Here is a 19,680-nt window from a genome sequence, read left to right as displayed (position 1 = left end):
TCCTGCAACCCTTTTTATCCATAATCCAGAATCTGGCATCTCCATTACCATAGCCAGCTTCAACTGCAGCTTGGTGGTTCCGCTTTTAAAGATGCAGTTTATTGACTTGAAATTGTTAAGAATACTAAAGGCTAACAGTGGGCTGTATTTCCAAATTTAACAGCCAGTTTCACACAAGGCTTTTGGATGTAAAGCAATGCTAACCTTGATCTAATCAGTTTAAGTCCTGATTCAATCCTAAGTATTTTGTCTTTAAAAAGTGGTGCTATGAGCTGTGTCTGGTAGCAGAACCAAGACTCCTGCAAAGAATTTTAATTAACTGGCTTGAAATCTAGACATAACCAATGATCCTGATGGTGGTGTTTGAGGCAATGTGACTGTCCAGCTGCAGAACACAGACCTCACTCAACAACAGGGAGAAGTGGCCCTCGGGCCAGGACAAGGCTTGCGCCATGCTGGAATGTGGAGAAACCCTTCTTTGCGCAAGAGTTCCTGGACATGAAATGCACACCCTGCCTGCTGAAATCCCCACATAAAACACCCCAGGCACAGGAGAAAGAAAGCTGCAGATATGAGTTCATAAGCTCCTGGCAGAGAGGAATTAGTGCTGAATCTGCAGTAAGAGTTCAAGCATTATTTGTTCCCCACAGCCAGTGCATTTTGCCAGAGTACCAGGATTCTGTGTCTGGGACAGTAATGCCATTCATTCAAAAGACTGCTGGTGGAATTCACAGTAGATATTCAGTTTTGTAGTAAAATATTGTGGAGCCTCATCCACACATTTGCATTTTAAGGTATATTAATATTTGTTTAGGTAAAGGTGACTCTTGCTAAACTGCAATTTCCTGATTGTTCCCATTATGGATAGAGAGGTTTTCCACATAGAGCAGCAAAGGACAAATGAAGCTGCACCAGCTCTTTGAATAGTGTTTAACTGCAGAGGTTTACAGGCAGCCTGGGCAGCAGGCAACACATCATTCACATGCGGGAATTGTGAAATGGTGGGGGTTCAATTCAGTCTCACTGTGTGAGCTTATGAATTATATATATTATATGATTATATATGATATGCATAGCTTATGAATATGAACATATGTGTGACCTTTTGTCAGAATATTCCATTTGGGGGGTTATTTATTCTTTTCTTTCAAGGATAATTTTGGAAGTAAAATATTTGCTTTATTTTTCAATTCAATTTTGGGGATTTCAAAAGCAGTCAGAGTATGTTAGCATCCTCAATATGAGAAATTAGGTACTATGGTTTAAAACAATTAAGGAATATTAATGACATGAAACTGCAGACTCATAATTTAAGAAATTAAATAGGGTCTTTTTATTTAGGTCCTGAGAGAAGCTCCTGCTTTTCAGACACCTTCTGAAGATAAAACAGACTTCAGAAGCTGAGGTACTTTTGAGTTCCTTAAGAAAAAGATAAGAGGAGTGTGTTTAGGCATACAGATAATCTGAAAGTTTGGGGGAGGTACGATTAAAAGCAGGAGTGGAAATATTGCCTGTCAGAAGTTTTTGTTATATTTTTACATAAGAAAAATATTCAGTTCTTTTGCAAATCAAGGAACAGTAACTTAGAATATTCAGGGGTGTAGGGCAAAGTTAAGCATATATTTTTACCCTCAAATAAATTTGGAGATTTCAAGGGTATTGCTTGTGTTTTTTCTCTTCCTCAATCAAATGGAAATCTGAACAAAAATATATAAAAAAACCTACATACTAATGAGCAATTTATTTATGAATGAATGACTTTGAATCAAGGTATTTTAACAGGAGGTAAAAGTTTTCTTGTTTTTGCTTCACTTAATTTACAGATGGGGTATATGCAACCCCAATTAGCTGATATTTACACTGCACTACTTATCTTCATCTGTGGCAAAGGAAAAAAAGTCCACAGAAATAATTTTGAACATGGGACATCAACCTGTGAAACTCCAGAATTTCATCATAGATTCGGGCAGATTTCAAAATCTCAGCTTTGGCTTTGTCATTTAGAGAGAAGTAGAATCCTTCATTTAATCCAGATGTGTAGAAATATGAAGAAATCAAATATTCTGACAGTGATTGATAGGAATAGTGATTAAAATTTGTGAATTATCTTATATTGTAATCCTGGTGAACAAGACTTAGATTTTTATGTCATTAAAGGAAAACTGCTATATTTTGGTTATATTCTGAATCTTAGTCTTCTATCCAAAATAATAATATTTTTTCTGCCCAGTATTAGAATAGCTGCAAAGGATATCCTGCTTATTACAGATAATTTTAAGTTGCCATACAATGGAAAATTGTAATTTTAATTTAGAATGAGTGCAATTGTGTCATTGCTCAGACTACAGATGACATTTTTTGAGAATTCCCAAGTGACTGAAAACACATATTTTTTAATAGAAGTTTGCAGGCGGCTTTGTATGCCTAAAGCTTCAGACATAACCACCTTGTGATGGATGTATCCTCAAAAAAAGTGCCATTGCAATCATTAGTTAGGTGGTTTTTAAGTGTTCCATGTTTAAGATCCAATTTTGTTATTATTTTTCAGTGAGACCAAAACATTTACAGAACTTGAATAAAGCAAAAGAAGCCTTTGGCACTGGGTAGTGCATTTAGATAATGGTAACGGTTAGTTAAGATTATCTGGATGTTATGTTTTAATCATTGAAGAATGGGGCTTATCCTGTCCAGCAACAGATTAGGAGGAAGATAACATAACAGAGTCATTTTGTGGAATTTCTGAGTCTCATCTCTTCAATACTAAAACTGCTTGGAAAGGGGATGCAAACCTCCCTACCTCCATCCATGAATAGCTGGTCATTTCCCTCTCTAGCAATATGTGCCACACTGTGCTAAAGTTACATCTCTAAGGGAACTGTGGTGGGTAGCAGAGCTAACCCAAGCATGCATGGTGGGCACACTGGTCCCAGCGATCTCAGTCCTCCCTTTTCTGCTTGTGCCACGCCAGACTGGTGGTATAGGCACGGCTTGGGCTCCCTGTGTCAATGCAGAACAGATACATAAGGAAAAAGTGTCACTTAGCATTTTTCAGTCTGCTTGAGAAATTGTGTTCTTGTGCCACATATCATAAGTTTATTTTCTCAGTAGTAAACAAGCTGTAGAGAGAGTGATGAAGATAGTGAAGAATGTAATGAAGCTTAAGTCTGTAAATCCATTTAAATCTCCTTTCACTTCAGTGACAAAATTTGCACTCTAAGACAATCTGAATGCTATTTTGTGTGATTGTAGGTTGGCAGATATAGAAAAAATTTCTTTGCTTTTCTGAACTGAGGAAGTTACCAGAATCTTTTGTTTGCTCTTGTCACACAGACATTGTGCAATTGCTTTTATTGTTTCTACAAAAGCAAACAGGAGCAGGGAGGGGGAGGTAAGGATGTGGGGAGTAGGAGAGATAGGAACATATAAAAGGAAATTGCATGTGCCTGTTATGTGTTTTCATCCCATGTTTTCCACAAGGTCCATGAATGCAAAATGAAGCTATTCCTCCTAATCTGCTTGCTGGTTTCTTGCTGTTGCCGCGCTGGGGCAGTGAACCGGGAGTACTATATTGGCATTACAGAGACTGTCTGGAACTATGCACCTGGCAATACCAGTGCCATCTCTGGACAGCTTTTTGCAGAAGAAGAGTAAGTAAAGCAATGTCACTGGGTGAGTTTTATTTTACAACTTCATCTGGTTTAGACACCAGGGCTGAAAACCTGGTGAAGGCAGTGAAATGAATGTTGGTGTCAGTGGGTTTTCTATCAAACATATAAGGGAATTCTGATTTTTTTTCCTGGCTTGCTTGAGAATAGCATTCCAATGTTCTGCTAATTCAAAGCATTGAAATATGCAGTAGAGTGTGAATTTGTTGTAATGAAATATTTACTAAGTAGAGGCTAGAATAAGACCCTGAATGTCTAATGGTGTATAATTTTGAATGTATAAGGTGCTAGTGCTGAAGAGATTATTTTTGCTTTCAAATGCAGAATTGACAAATTTAAAAACAAATTACAAATTTAAAACATTCCTACTGAGCACAGGTTTTCTTTTTAGTTATTCATTGTCAGCAGGGATGGTTTTCACTGGTGCAGAAGCACAGCTGGGTATTTCCACCCACAGTGGAGGAGCTGGGTTGCTTGTTACAAGGCAAAGAGGGTCCTGAGCAGAGTGAGAGCAGTAAGTAGGCTGAAGATATGTAGGGTGAGGAGGGGGGATGCATTCTGGAGGTCTGAATAATCAATAAAGAAAATCCAGATATAAAAGGCATCAGAAAAATATTTGAGAGAAGAAAACGTTCCTTTCTTCTCTTTGTTTTCAGTGTCTTTAAAATTATATGGGAATGTATCAAAGCAGAAACAATGATGAGAGAAATCAGAAATTAGAAAATCAGAAATATCAAAAATGCATTTCTGGATGAGGGATTACAAGATTTCCTGTGGTTTGTTTTCTTTAGTGAGAGCCACAGTCATAACCAGCCACTCAATCAGGTGTGAGATTAAGCAGTTAGCTTTTCATTTTTTCCACTCACAAACTTTGTGAGGCGTAAGACACTGCCAGGCATTCAGCAGGCTAGTAATTCTGATCGGGGGTGGAAACAGGGCATCCTGTCTGAGAATGGCAGAGCTGTGTTGTAATACAACAAACCACTGCTGTTCACTGCACTTTCACTGCTTTCCCCTTGTCTGTGGCGACGTGCAGCACGCTACATTAATTTCAGGTTTTCAGTGGTTGTATGCCTGCAATGGAGCCAGTCCCTTGTATTATACTTTTCAGTTTCAGCTTCTCTGATTCCCCTTCTCCTCCTGGATGCTTTTTGAGGGTGTGCTTGTAGAGATTGATGCTTATAGGGGCAGGGAAAAACACAGTGCAGAAGGAAGAATCTACAACTAAATGGTAGCTGTTTAAATGGTCCAAGAAGAGCCATACCATACATGTTCGATTTAGGTTGCAGCTCAAGAGCCTCCTGCACTCAGAATTATAGTAACTGAGCCTTTTCTCTCCAAGTGGAGCTCTGGACTTGCATTTGAATTACACTTCAGACCTGCACTTGCCAATGCACCTACAATTCCTTCCCCATGTGCTCAAACAATACTCCACCTAGTAGAAAACGCTTTGCATTTTTGGGCAGTATTAACTTATTTCACCACAAGGCTTGCATGTAGTTGTGCACAGCACTGCAGAGACCTGGTCTTTATTTTAGACTATTAATTAAAAACCACATGGCAGATGCATTTGTGTATTTTCTTTACAGGCAGGCTGAAGTCTTTCTCAAAAGAGGACCACACAGGATAGGAAACACTTACAAGAAGGCTATCTACGTTCAGTATACCAATCATTTATATGACGTGATAGTTGACAAACCTTCCTGGCTGGGTTTTTTAGGTCCTATAATTAAGGCAGAAGTTGGAGATTCCATTACTATTCACTTGAAAAACTTTGCTTCCAGAAACTACACACTGCATCCACATGGTGTAAGATACACAAAAGAAAATGAAGGTAAGCTTGATTCCATTCTGGACCAGAATTTATCAAAAGTTAATCATCCCTCTGAGTGTAAGTGGTATTCTTCTGTCAGAGAGAAGACTGGGCAAGTAAAAAGAGATTTAAACTGGGACACAATCAATTTAAAATAGGAGCTAAATTTGATAATTTTTCAAGAATAGAATACAAAGCCAAAAGTGGAATTTGTGAATGAGGCAATTTTAGATCAACATTTTACCTGAAATAAGAATATTTGTATTTCAACCAAAGTAAGGGTATAAAGTTATATAAAAGATTCAGGTATGAAGGATATATAAAAATGTGATGCTGCGAGGAAGACATTGTTAACAGTAACAATGTACTGCTCCAAATTCTTAACACTAAATTCATGTATATGGTATATAAGATACACAAGAATTTCTTAAAATGGGTAAACAGATACTGCTTAGTAATTTGTTTTCATTACAATTAGCATGTGCTGTGATAGAGACACACTCTGTCAGATCAAAACAGTGTATGGTTATGTAACAGTATGTATATTTTTCAGAATTTTTTTCTGTTGCTATCATTCCAGTAACACCTATATTCCTTCAGGGCATATGCATTTTTTTAAAGCAGTTTCCAAGATTAATATTTAACAAATGTTTTACAAATATTTGAATTGTAATCTTTTTACAAGAAGCACAAAATCCCCTCTGAATAAATTAATGGGCCATTAATTGAAGTACTCTTATAGACTTCAAAAGATTCCCAAAGAGAAAGAAAATATCTACTCATCTGATTTAAAAGTTGTGGGTTTTTAACCTGTATTCAGATGTTAATTCCGTTTTGCTGCAGCATGTAGTCAACTTTCAGCATGGCAGGTGCTATCCTAACACACTCTTGTGAATGTGTTGTGCTAATGTTGACTGTGTGGAATTCTTCAGGTGCTTTTTATCCTGACACTACCAAAGATTTGCAAAAGCAAGATGATGCCGTAGAGCCTGGAGGCCAGTACACTTACACATGGGATGTGACAGAAGATCAAGGTCCAGCTAAAGCAGATGCAGACTGCATAACCAGGGCTTACCACTCCCACATAGATGCTCCAAGAGATGTTGCCTCAGGGCTTGTTGGGCCTTTAATAATTTGCAGGAAAGGTAAACCATAAAGTAAACCATAAATAAATGAGTAAATATAATACATATGCAAGGTGATTGATAATTATCATTGATAAATATCAGTGAAATTAGTTCCCTGAAGAGGAGAAGATTACAATTGATTTTGAAATAACTGCTTTTGGTCTTTTCAATCAGCTGCCTTCAATAGTGTAGGAAGTAGTTTGATTTTCTGTATGAGAATCAATGTAATTTGCAAAATACTTTGTTCACAAATCTGTATGAGTGAGATGTGCTTTGCTAGCAATGTGCAAGGAATCATAAATACTTATATAAGAAAGAGATTAATATGCAATATTTATGTTTGGTAATTTTGTTGAATCTATCAAAGGGGATTTTTTGTTTCTTAAGTGTGTCTGTAAGTTTATGTATACAGTCATGCTCAAGAAAAGTGTCAAAATATGAAGTAAACAGGGTCCAACCCTATTGAGACTAGAGTTAAAACTGACAAAAAAAATTAATGTCAGTTACCAAAGATTTTGTATATACCACTTTATTTTTCAGATACAATGAATAGGGACACTGATCAACACTTTGATGCTGAATTTATCCTTATGTTTTCTGTGGTGGATGAAAATCTCAGTTGGTATCTAGAGGACAATATCAGAACATATTGTTTTGAGCCTTCCAAAGTGGACAAAGATGATGAGGACTTCCAGGAAAGCAATAAAATGCACTGTGAGAGAACATTATATCAATGTTGTTTGTCACTGATTTCGTGAAGTAATATTTTTCTGTCTTGTCTCTTTTAAAGAAGAATTGTAGAATTATTTTTTTTTTAAAGCAGGGATTTTTCTTAGAGGATTAAGACATATTCTTTTAAATAAAAATTTAAAAATTAAAAAATGATGGCAAGTATTGTACAATCAAATCTTTGGAGTTGTGATATAAAATTCTTAGGGCCACAAAGGTCTTTGCCAGTGTAATTTTCCCAGGCATTCTAAACACAGATGTGTTACTTTGTTCTGCTTCTCAGTCCTGAGCTCTGTACTATAATTTCATAGTTTAGAAAAACAGTTCTTACTGTTAATATAAACAAATAAGATACCTCTGGCTCCGGCATGTATTCCAGAATCATAGCTATGTAGAGGAAGCGTGTGTCTGATGCTGGCAGTGATTTTCAAAGGTGTGGAACTTTCTTTTGAAACTCTTTCTATTTTGAAGAATAGAGAAATTGGTTGTATGATACCTGCATTTGAAGAAAACTTCTAAGGTCTGTGAAGTTAACTCTAACAAATAACATTTCTTTTAGCAATCAATGGGTACATGTATGGATACCTCCCAAACCTCACAATGTGTGTGGAAGATAAGATAAAATGGCATCTTTTTGGCATGGGTAATGAAGCTGATATCCATTCAGCCTACTTTCATGGACAGACTTTAATAGAAAGACATCATCGAGTTGACACCATCAGCCTCTTCCCAGCCACATTCATTGATGCTGTCATGGTACCAAGGAGCCCTGGGGAATGGCTGCTCAGCTGCCAAGTGAATGACCACATTGAAGGTACAGTACAAGGTTCAGTGATCAGAATTTCTTTAGCTTGAGTTAAGAGTTTATTGAGTCACTTTTGCAGGGCTCTTGACCTGGTGGTATGCCAGGTAGTATTCTCCTCTAGGTAAAAAAAACCTCTCAGAGTAATTGAAATACCTACAAGTGCATTAGATGGATTTGAGCCTGTAGCCATGGGAATCAAGGGATTCTTTTCTCTAATGGACACCATCATCAGCTGGCAGCAATTAGACCAGCTGCATTTTTGCAAGCCTCGCCTTTGGGCAAAAAAACGGCATGTCATTTGCCTCCTGCTGGAGATAACTAACCACAATTTTCTGTTTGACAACAAAAAAGTTGGGGCTCATTCCATCTTTGACAAGGGGCACAGAACAGGCAGGCTAACTTGCCTGTTGACAAATACATGTTCTGGAGAATGCATTCATGAATCAGCAGAGGTGTTCATTTCTTTTCCCTGTATTATCCTGTATTTTCAGTTGTAATAGCCATATTAAATGCTTAGAAGCTAATTCCAGGCTTTTGAATGGAAGTGAGAGAAGTGATTTGTCACAGAAGTGGGAAAGAACACGGAACTGAAAATCATTCTCCATTATTTGAAAACTCCAAAATAAAAAGAAGTGTGTAACCTACAGATTCGATTACACAGAAGTTCCAAGCTTTATCAGATCAAGTAATATCCTGATATGGCCGAGGCATTCTGGCCAAGACTTAAACCCCACAAATTGGCCTGATTTATAGCTGTAAAAGGGCTCTCTTCATTATATTATTTGTGTCTCCAGCAAGCAGATTTGCTAACTGCTTCCCTTAGGATGCAGACTTGGGAGTTCCACAAGTAAGTTGTTGGTTATATTTAGATAGAGAATGTTCATTCTGGTAACGTCCAGCCTTGGCTGAATGGTTCATGGACAGCACTGTGTCCACTCTACCCTAATCTTCTCTGCCATGCCCATTGCAGCTTTACAAGCAGAATGCCCTTTACCACACCTGTCTGCCTGCTGTGGATACCACGGCTGTGTTTCTATATCCTAGCTCAGCTGGCACACCTCCATCTATAGCATTTATCTTCCACTTTGTGATTTGCATATCCATCAATGGTGTGGGGATTGTCCAGACAACAGAAGAGCTGTTGGATGCAGGGAAAGAGAAAACAAAATGCAGTTCCTTCTCCCTAGGTTTCTCTACCTCTTTTTTTCCAGGTGGTATGCAGGCCCTTTTTAAAGTAGAAGATTGTAAGAAATCCACACCAGGTCACAGTGAGAGTACAAAGATAAGACAGTACTTCCTTGCTGCTGAGGAGATCATCTGGAATTATGGCCCATCTGCAGTGAACCATTTTACAGGACAAGAATTAATTGTTGACAGGTAAATGCCTCTAATTAAAGAAGTTTTATTTTCCAAGAATTGATTTAAGCATGCTAATTAAGGTAAGCCATATGGTAGAGCTGACTTTTAAGCATAATTGCTCATTGCCCTCATCTGTGCTTAAATATTAGTGCTAGAATAAATATCAGCCCAAATTAGGTAATTTGTTTTCCTTGTAATCTTTCCTTAAATTTTGCTGCTATGTTAGTTATTTCACTGGGATTAAGATTAATTTTTTATGTCATATATAGGCTGTGACTCCTGATTGTTCAAGATGGTTGATTATTCTGAGTTAGGGAACAAAGCAGGAGATCATGACCATTGCCTTAGATGATGAAATTCATGCTAACCGTATCTCATCTAGGAAACAGATTGCATGAGATAGCTTTGTCCTTTACACTGTGCTTCCATATTTAAGACCTGGATACACTGAATACGTTGATTCCTCAAGTTTTTCATCTGCTTGCTCTTCCACAAGCAATGAGGCAGAGTTTGAATATTCAATGTTTGAATAGTGCTTGGAAAACACGGAAAGGTCCTTTCTTAAAGACTAGAAGTGTTGACTGAATCTTCTCACTTTGTCTATAGATGTTACATAGTCTTGGCGTTCGTATCTGCTCCTGTTGAATTTTTGTAACTTCTAATTAGAAGAAGAGTAAATCCAAGGTTATTAAATGTTGACTAGAAATCATCGTTAATGAGTCTCTAATCTTTGTAAGGGCAACTCAGCAGTGGCTTTTTCTTAATGAGAAGATAGTGAAGGATAATGGATTCCTGCACATCTTCTACACCACTGCATATAAGTGTGTGACCATACCACTGAAAAGAAACCCAAAAGACAAACTCAGCATGCCATAGCTCTGAAAACAGGGTTGAGGTCTGACTGCTTTTTTACAATTGAGCATTTTGATTTGAAGCATTTGCATCTCTTGCAATTTCTTTTACACAGTGAATCTCACATCTTTTTTGAACAAAGTGAGACAAGAATTGGTGGCTCCTACAAAAAAGCAATTTACAAAGAATACACAGATGATTCTTTCACTGAATATAAAAAAAGACTTGCAGAGGAAGCTCACCTTGGACTCCTAGGTAAGAGAGTCAAAATTTTTTCATGTCAAAGATTTATGAGAGTAAATAGTCACTTCCACTGGTTAGTGAGCAGTGCCTCCACCTCCAAGGAGAAGCCCTTAGCTCTCCCTGCCTCCAGCAGTCACTAGTGCCTGTGGTTTCCCCCAAGTTGTTATGAAGCTCTTGAATGCAACACTGTCATGGTATCCAGCTTCCCTGTAGGAGCATGCCATGATCTCCAAAGGTCAGGCTCTTAATTACCAGGCCAGGCTAGGCAGATCTAGTTCTATTGATAACCTTGCTGCTCCTGGCATGGGTTGGTGCTAATGTCTGTATATCGCTTTCCAAAGGGAAGAAACTGTCCTGAAAGTCACTGGGCCTCCATGTGAACTGGGATTGGTTGCTGCTGGGCTGTTGTGTGATTCAGGCTACGTGCCAGGGACCTGGTCTGTGGCCACAGAGGCCCAGGGGCATTCCTCATGTAAGGGAAAAAGCAGCCAGCCACTGAATGCCATAAATTTGTGGTGACCATGTAATAGAAATATCCCATAATTAGACCGTGTAAACTTTTCCAGGACCTGTGATCAGGGCTGAAGTGGGTGAGCGCATCAGGGTGACCTTCCGGAACAATGCCAGCCGCCCGTTCAGCATCCAGCCCCACGGCGTGAGCTACCGCAGGAGCGCGGCCGGGGCGCGCTTCGGCACCGCGCCCGCAGGTGAGCCGCGGACGGGGCTGCCGCACCTGAGCGCTCACCGCCTTACCTGCCCACGTCTTACAGGTGAGAAAGGAAAGAATGTGCACTTGGCATAATTCTTAATGCTGATTTCTGTAATAGGTACCGAATCTCCAGCCTCTCACGTGAATCCCGGCACCACATTTACATATGAATGGGATGTGCCAGAAGATGTGGGTCCCACAGAGCAAGACCCAGACTGTTTAACCTGGCTTTATTACTCAGCTGTGGATGCAGTCAGAGACACCAGTTCTGGCCTTGTGGGTCCTCTCCTAGTGTGCAGGAAAGGAGCTCTGCTTTCTTCTGGGAAACAGGTCAGTCAAAGAAGAAAAATGGAAACATATGCGTCGTCACAGCTGAATCTGCTTTCTCTTCCCAGACTGCACCACCTCCTCTCCACATTACAGTTTCACTGATGTCCTAAGGGGAATAAACAACATGAAGAAAGTGGGTTTCCAGTATCTGGCTCCAGACAGACAGATACTGCTATGTGAAAACACCATTGTCATAAGCAGCTGCTGGCATTCAAGTCTCAGCTATGATGAGAATCTCTAGAAAAATGTAGAGATTTTAAAGATCAAATACAATCTCACTTCCAGAGGTGGTCCCTGCAGATAGAATGAACACTAGCAGTAGATACTTAGTTACCAGATACAGCAATTACAGAGCTTGGAGATTATCAGAATGAAGTATCAAGATTATCAGAATGAAGAATCTATTTTGTGACTTGTACTGATAAATTATTACAACATAGGATTTTTTTCCCCTGACATTTTCTGTTCATTCATTTCTATTTTCCCTTCTATTTCTTCTCAACAGAAAAATGTGAACATGGAGTTTTTTCTACTTGCCACAGTATTTGATGAGAATCTGAGCTGGTATTTGGATGATAATATTTTGATGTTTACACTAAGTCCTGATAAAATTGACAAAGAGGATGAAGACTTCCAAGAATCTAACAAAATGCACTGTAAGAAAACTATAAGTTAGTGAAATATTAATTTCTGCAGTAAGGTTTTTACTTTAATGTTTTCATGTTTGAGGCAGGAAAGCTGTATAGTGCAGAGACATTTCATTCCTTTCCAGTGGAAAAAAACCCCAAATATTTCAGTGCAATTCAATTTCAACCAAATGTGGTAGTTCAAAGTATAATGCCAGCTGCTCAATGTGTTGCATGGCAGTTGAGGATTTAGCATGGTTATGTACAACTTTGAGCAGATAGAAGGAGGAGTTAGGTCTTCAGCCTGTATGCAGTGACTATGAGTGCAACCAGTCAGCAAGACAAAACTGACCTCTGCTTTTCAGATCGTGTAGCTGAAAAGAAGTTTTTCACAGAGTTACAGAGAACTTGAGGCTGGATGGGACCTCTGGAGGTCACCTGGTCCAACACCCTGCTCAAGTAGGGCCACTCAGAGCCACTTGCTCAAGACCATGTCCTGATGACTTTTGAATACCTTCAAGGATGGAGGCTCCACCATTTCTCTGGGCAGCCTCTGCCAGTGCTTGGTCAGCCTCACAGTGCTTCCTGATGTTTGGAGGGAACCTCCTGTGTGTCACTTGGTGTCTGTTAGTGTTAGTAGGGCTTCTGTCCCTATCACTGGGTACCACTGGGAAGAGTCTGGCTCCATCCTCTTGGCACTTTCTCTGAAGCTGTTTGTACAGGTGGGTGAGATCCCTCAAGCTGCCCCTTCTTCAGGCTGAAGGGTTATCACAGCTTCCTCAGCCTTTCCCTGCAGGAAGAAGTGCTTTCTTGTCCCTTCATCATCCTTGTGGCCCTTTGTTGCCCTCTCTCCAGTGTGTTTATGTCTTCCATACCGGGGAGCCCAGAACGCAGCACAGCCCTCCAGGTGTGGCCTCAGCAGCGCTGAGCAGAGGGGAGTCCTCTCCCCCGATCTGCCAGCTGGACTTTGCCTCAGAATGGCTCTTTGCTTCTTTAATAGGGCAGAACTGAGTTTCACACTGATTATGTTTTAGTACTGCACAAATGTTTTCCAAGTTTCATGTGAAAAAGACATTTTTACCCTCAGGCCCAAATCCTGCCAGTAAGTACTAATCTTTAAGCATATTTGTTTTATGCATTTTGAAAAAAATTCCCATCAGGACCATTCCTGTTTACAGACTATTGGTGCTGAGCATGCAGTGGTACCTGAGAAGTCCAGGATTTGAAAGTTTTGCAAAGGACTATCTAGAAAGTGTTAGTAACTCAAACTAAAAAACCCTTCTGATTGCCTCCACTGTACAGCTGGAGGGTGTTGCTGGATATAAAACAGGATCCTTTATGCATCCTGTATAAGTGACAAGTAGAAAGCAGGGAAATTTCCAGTTGGCCAAGGTAGCAATATGTGCTGTGGACATTGAAAAGGGAAACAGCTGGAAATTATTTTTAAACACTGGGGTTTAAAAGTTGTTTTGCTTGAATTGATTCTTTAGTTTTCTTGATGTGATAAAGTATTTTATCATTGATATTTCTGTCAGTCTAAGGCATGACATTACATCTGAAGTGTTTATTAATTAATTAATCCCTATTGCAGAATTAAGTAATATACTAATCAAGGTGGCTTTTGGTTTCTCAAATCTTCTACAGCTATTAATGGTTATATGTATGGAAATCAGCCTGGTCTTGAGATGTGTAAAGGAAGTGTTGTTTCCTGGCATTTGATGGGCTTGGGTTCAGAAGTTGATGTCCATGGGATATACTTCTCAGAAAACACATTTGTAACTAAAGGAACAAGAAGGGATACAGCAAATCTGTTTCCACATACAGTTCTTACAGCTATTATGAAGCCTGATTCTGAAGGTAAATGTCTTATTTAAAAATCCTGTTACTAATGCAGAAACTGTGACTTATGAATGCTTTGTGCAGAGACAAGCTTTAAGTAGTTGGTATATTGACCCTGCTGCTAAAACTGTGTACAGGTGTGTTTGAAGGGCAGCAAACTGTAAGAATGTATGTTCTTAATGCTAAGTTCTTGATTTTCCTAGCTCCTCTGTATGCTGAATTTTATTACTACAAGTAGCCACACTGCTCAAAGATTTTGGACCTTATATGAGCAATAACCTGTGTCACAGTCTCCTCAAGTCTTTTTTTCTTATATGACCTCTAGGAGTATTTGAAGTGTCCTGCCTGACAGCAGACCACTACACTGGGGGCATGAAACAGAACTACAAAGTGAAAAAATGCCACTGGTGGAATGTAGATTTGTCTACATATTTGCATGAAAAGATTTACTACATTGCTGCAGTGGAAGTTGAATGGGACTATTCTCCTAACAGGACATGGGAATTCGAGCGGCATCAATACCATAAGGAAAGGTACTTCAGAGTACACACAGGGGAAAAAAAACCAAAAAAAGCAAAGGAGCAACTCCTGTTGCTTCTCTCTGAACCTTTTCCTCTTCCAGACATTTCTAGACACACTTTCTTTTCACAAATATATTTTGGGCTTACTTGAATTTCTCCTTCCCCAGCAGTGCTGCCATGTAACTGAGCCAGACAGCACAATGGTTGAGAAATCACACAGATCTTCTGTGGGACAGGTGTAGATTTTAATGGATCCTGGATAATGCATGTGCATTTGTTATTTACTAATGTTGGTAGTCCTCAACGTGGAAAGCTTAAAATATTCATTGTCATCTTATCTATGATGACTATGTCCTGATAAACAAGGTCTTTGTCTCATGTTTATTTGTAGTCTGAATAAGGTTCTTTTTGACCCCTCTCAATTTCATGAGCTTACCCATGATTGAATTCACTTACCATGAAGCTTGTTGTTTTATTTCCAGTATTTGAATCTCAATGAGAGAGAACTGATTGGATAAACTAACTCATGCCAAGAATGATTAATTTCTGTGTTCCACCTGAATAACTTGAGTAGCAGATTATAACTGTATTTTGTTATTAACTTAATTGTATTTTCTTTTTTCCTCAGTTGATAGTACATTTCCTTGCCCTGTAAACCAGTGACTCTGTAATTCTAAGCACAAGTAATATGGACTATGCTGTTACCAGACTTCCCCCCCCCCCCATATTGTGTCCAGCCCCCATTATCTCAGCAGAGAATCCCTCCCATTTAATGTCAGCAAGGCACTTCAGCTTTACAAGTTTTAGGCTTCATTTCAGATGTACACTGAAGTTGCCAAAGGCTCTGTTTGTTCAAGTTGCTGTGTCTTCATGCAATCTGCAGCATTTGCCAGGCCAAACGCTCAGCATTTTTTCCAAGTACCCTAGACTTGATCTATTTATAGTAGGGTTTTTAACTATCTAAAGGGGAACCTCCCACCTTAACAAGAATGTTTTCATGTTGAAGATACTAGCAGTTTATGAGATTACTCTTTCAGTTTATGAGATTACTTCTTCTTTTGAGCCAAATTCTTGCTTGATAGTTAATTGACACACCTGCAAAAGATGTTCTAAAATACATGAAGGAATGCATTTCTTTCTTCATCTGGCAGCCCTGGCAATCCATTTTTAAATAAAGATGAAAAATTCATTGGCTCAAAGTACAAAAAGGTGGTATATCGTGAGTACACTGATCAGACATTCAGGACTCCCAAAAACAGAGCAAAGGAGCAGCAGCACCTGGAAATTCAAGGTAAAGTCATCATGTTCAGTTTTGAAAATGCAAAATTGCAGTCACACAAATCAAAAGATACTATTTGAATAATACTGAGTACAGTTCTACCCACAAAAAATTGCCCCAGTCTAAATGGAAAACCTACTTGGAACTGCAACTTTTACTGTAGTGCTTTCCCTGCAAGATAACATTGCTTGCTCTACAAGGAAAAAAACCTTTTTGGTTTGCTGCTTGGTCAGAGATTCTAAGTCAGCATAAAACTGGGCAGCAACATTCAAACTGACTTCTGTAGGTGCTCAGAACTTGAGACGTAGAGGCCTAACTTTAACATCTCAAGTTGGCATGTCATAATGAACATTATCCAGTTTGCTTCTGACTTATAAGTTAATGTTGTGAATTTGAACACAACAAGCTGGCTCTATGTCTGTTCTGATCTTTTTTTTCAATCCAACAGGGCCGCTGCTTGTGTCAAATACTGGAGATAAAATTATAATAGTTTTCAAGAACTTAGCATCAAGACCTTATTCTATCCATGCCCATGGAGTGAAAACAGACAGTTCTGTTGTTGATGTAACTAACCCAGGTATCAAACCACCCTCTTTTATTTCCAGCAGGTAACATCAAGACGTCTGGTAAGATTTAGCAAGCTTCCAGACAGCAGGAAAAACATCATTTTTGTTTGTCTTGCCTCAAAATCTTAAAATTTTTGATGCTGATTATGACAAATATTTCTACAGTTCAAATGCCCCTCCTAATTATTGCTGTGTATCCTAGTCCTTGACTGATCAGTAATTTTTTGACACAATGTGGCTGCACCTTTCATGAAAGCAAACAGATTTGCCTCCATTGGGAAAGCACGGCTTATGCTATCATTTCTCAATTTCCTCTGTGATTTCTACAAAATATAAAATCAGCTGTTAAGTATGGTGAACTGGACAGTGCAGACACACTTACACACACACAAAATCATTGTCAAGAAGGATCAGGGATATGCAGAAGGGGCCATCAGCTAGCCAGAGCAGTAAATGGGAAGGAGAACTTCAAGACAAATACAAGCTGTAAATGGAAATAACATGTGCTTCACAATGACCATCTGTAGGATCAGCACACCTAAAACTTCAAAAATTAATTGATACTTATTTAATTCAGGTGATACAAAAATATATGTCTGGAAAATCCCAGAGAGATCTAGTCCTGGGAGAGGAGATTCACATTGTATTGCATGGGCATACCATTCAACAGTGGACATTGTTAAGGTACATTATTGATACCAGTTTTGTTTGTGTCTCCAACATAGATATAGTCAAAGGAGATGAGTTTGAAACTTTTTCTGCTTTCTCTACCAAGTTATTTCCCCTATTACCATACCTTTGAATTTATATGTTTCTTGAAGGCAAGTTGCAAGAACATCAGGGCAGAAATTCAAGGCTAGACATTCATGGTTTTGTTTGCGGTATAGATCTTCTCACATTCCCTAATGTGAGAAGCTAACACTTTATAGCTTGCTCAATATCTAATCAGCCACTTGTGGGAAAATTAAAACGCAACTGTGAGACACAACTCTGCCATATTTTACCAAGCATGAATTAGCTTAACATAGTATCTTTATGGTAATGAATATATTCTTGCCACTGTCTCAACAAATACAAATAGTGTCAAGATGTATATTTTGAATGGAAATCAAGCTCAAAATTATAAAAATAGTTTGAAAAAAGAGCAGTAAATTAATATGGAAGAAATGTTTATAACAAGAGATGAATTGATTCCTGGATAGCATATAACAACAGAGAATTAACTTTGTTTGTCATTGGCTGCCCTTGTTCCCAGACACTGACAGCTGTGAAGACAGTAAAAAGATTCCTTTATGTCATTAAGAGTAACTCTGTTTAATTACATCTTGCAATTCTGTGGGTTTTCATTTGTCATTTCAGGACACTTACAGCGGATTAATAGGCACACTTGTTGTGTGTCATAGACATTACCTGCCATCATTTCATACTAAAAAGAAAGTTCAGTTTGCTCTTCTCTTTATGGTTTTTGATGAAAATGAGTCATGGTACTTGGATGAAAACATTAAAACGTATTCTACCAACCCACACCTTGTTGACAAAGAGGATGAGGGATTCCTTGAAAGTAATAAAATGCATGGTATGTTTCCCAATTTAGTTCATATAGCTCTGCGAATTTTACAAAGTTATGTATTTGAAAGTAGCGCATATAAATTCAACTTTCTCAGCCCTTTGCATTTCCAGTTTCAGGACAGAAGGCCGGAAAAACTTTACTCAAACTGTTTGAAAACACTGCTCGTGCCAGTGAATGACATTTTTTTCACAAGTTAAAAAAGCCCTTAACAACAACAAAGCCCCCATGGTATATTCTCATGTTGAAGTTTTAGTACAGCAAGAATAAAAATCAAATTTGAAGTTCTGATTTGATGTCAGTAAACAACTGCTCTGGATATTTTGGAAAAGCTATGTGCATCCTGAAAGCATGTCTTTGTAAAGCTTACTCTTCAACAAAGATTGACAGGAATTGCAGAACTTTAAGAAAAAGATCTGCAATTCCCACAGCTCTTTTAAAACTGCAATATTAGCAGTGATGTGCAGCAAAGAAATTTTATTATGTCTTTCTTTCTAGTTTAATGTGAAATATAAACACAACCGTTCATCACATACCATCCAAAACCATTACTTTTGTTTGGCATTGGCTTTCAAATTTTTCAATCTGTACTATATTAGAGATAACAATACACAGAATCTTATTTGTTTTCTCTGTCTTACTTTCCTTCTTTTTAGCCATTAATGGAAAGGTGTTTGGAAATTTGCATGGCCTGACTATGCACGTTGGAGATAATGTCAGCTGGTATCTGATGGGAATGGGCAATGAGATAGACATTCACACAGTACACTTCCATGGCCACAGCTTTGACTACAAGGTATCAGGTCTTTTTCACTTATTTCTTGCTGTGTTAAGAATGAGGTAAGTAAAATATCAAGGACTGTTATCTATGGTGAAAAGTCATCTTGCAATATTAAGCAGGGCTTGTACTTCGACGATAAGGGTTTTATGCCTCAAACCTATATTTGATCAACATACAAGAGCCAGAGAATATCTGCCAGTAGCATTCGCTCACTGGTAACCTCAGAAGTTACTTCAACAAGATAGCTGTGAATTTTTCGTGGCTGTGGTAAGAAAAAAAGCTATACTTTTCCTTCATTTCCACTTAGTTGCTAGTTTATTAAACTTTGGAGCATGAAGTGGATGTACAAAGTGATGCTTCGGTAGAAATGATACATAGAAAATGTGTCTAACACAGTTTAACTGTTGGTTTTTTTTGTCTTGAAGCAAACAGGCGTTTACCGGGCAGATGTCTTTGATCTGTTCCCTGGGACATCTCAAACTGTGGAAATGACCCCACAGAACCCTGGAACCTGGCTGTTACACTGTCACGTTACTGACCACATCCACGCAGGCATGGAAGCGACCTACACTGTGCTCCCAAAGGAAGGTAAGAGCCACCTAGCTTAGTAGTGTTTGCTATGTTTTAAAATGCACAATGGGGCTCACAGACAGGCCAGTATACCTCGAACCAGTTCAGGCACCCAGCAATATTCCATGTCTGGAAGTCAAGATGTAGCAGGCAACCTGATCACACTTCCCTCAGCACTCCTCAGGAAAATGAAGTAGTTAAAGGACTGGATGATAACTATTACTTCAATTTACCATCCATGAAATCTAAGTGACAGATTTTTTTTATTTAAAAAGAATTCTTCATGAGACAGAGTACTT

The 19,680-nt window shown here is 38.7% G+C and overlaps 1 protein-coding gene across 7 annotated transcripts in view; it reads left to right on the top strand.

Moving 5' to 3' along the window:
- Positions 1 to 3,390: 3,390 nt before the first annotated feature.
- Positions 3,391 to 19,680, top strand: part of LOC120504433 (ceruloplasmin) — a 29,145-nt gene continuing 12,855 nt past the window's right edge. For 3 of the 7 annotated variants that reach the window (XM_039713941.1, XM_039713940.1, XM_039713942.1), the window contains exons 1-18: positions 3,391 to 3,647; positions 5,255 to 5,499; positions 6,411 to 6,623; positions 7,146 to 7,319; positions 7,894 to 8,148; positions 9,351 to 9,516; positions 10,466 to 10,605; positions 11,160 to 11,300; positions 11,421 to 11,632; positions 12,138 to 12,288; positions 13,903 to 14,115; positions 14,423 to 14,630; positions 15,770 to 15,909; positions 16,346 to 16,474; positions 17,041 to 17,147; positions 17,823 to 18,039; positions 18,687 to 18,826; positions 19,237 to 19,399. In XM_039713941.1, the coding sequence (XP_039569875.1) occupies positions 3,493 to 3,647; positions 5,255 to 5,499; positions 6,411 to 6,623; positions 7,146 to 7,319; positions 7,894 to 8,148; positions 9,351 to 9,516; positions 10,466 to 10,605; positions 11,160 to 11,300; positions 11,421 to 11,632; positions 12,138 to 12,288; positions 13,903 to 14,115; positions 14,423 to 14,630; positions 15,770 to 15,909; positions 16,346 to 16,474; positions 17,041 to 17,147; positions 17,823 to 18,039; positions 18,687 to 18,826; positions 19,237 to 19,399 (3,169 nt within the window). In that variant the 5' untranslated portion in view covers positions 3,391 to 3,492. Of the gene's footprint in view, positions 3,670 to 5,254; positions 5,500 to 6,410; positions 6,624 to 7,145; positions 7,320 to 7,893; positions 8,149 to 9,350; positions 9,517 to 10,465; positions 10,606 to 11,159; positions 11,301 to 11,420; positions 11,633 to 12,137; positions 12,289 to 13,902; positions 14,116 to 14,422; positions 14,631 to 15,769; positions 15,910 to 16,345; positions 16,475 to 17,040; positions 17,148 to 17,822; positions 18,040 to 18,686; positions 18,827 to 19,236; positions 19,400 to 19,680 lie in introns of all 7 variants that reach the window. The other 4 variants (XM_039713944.1, XM_039713945.1, XM_039713943.1 and 1 more) reach the window with 4 other exon arrangements.

The sequence above is a fragment of the Passer montanus genome, unplaced genomic scaffold (assembly GCF_014805655.1).
Source record: "Passer montanus isolate IOZ18808 unplaced genomic scaffold, ASM1480565v1 scaffold29, whole genome shotgun sequence".
Lineage (NCBI taxonomy): Eukaryota > Metazoa > Chordata > Aves > Passeriformes > Passeridae > Passer > Passer montanus.
This window is presented reverse-complemented; position numbering and strand designations above follow the sequence as displayed.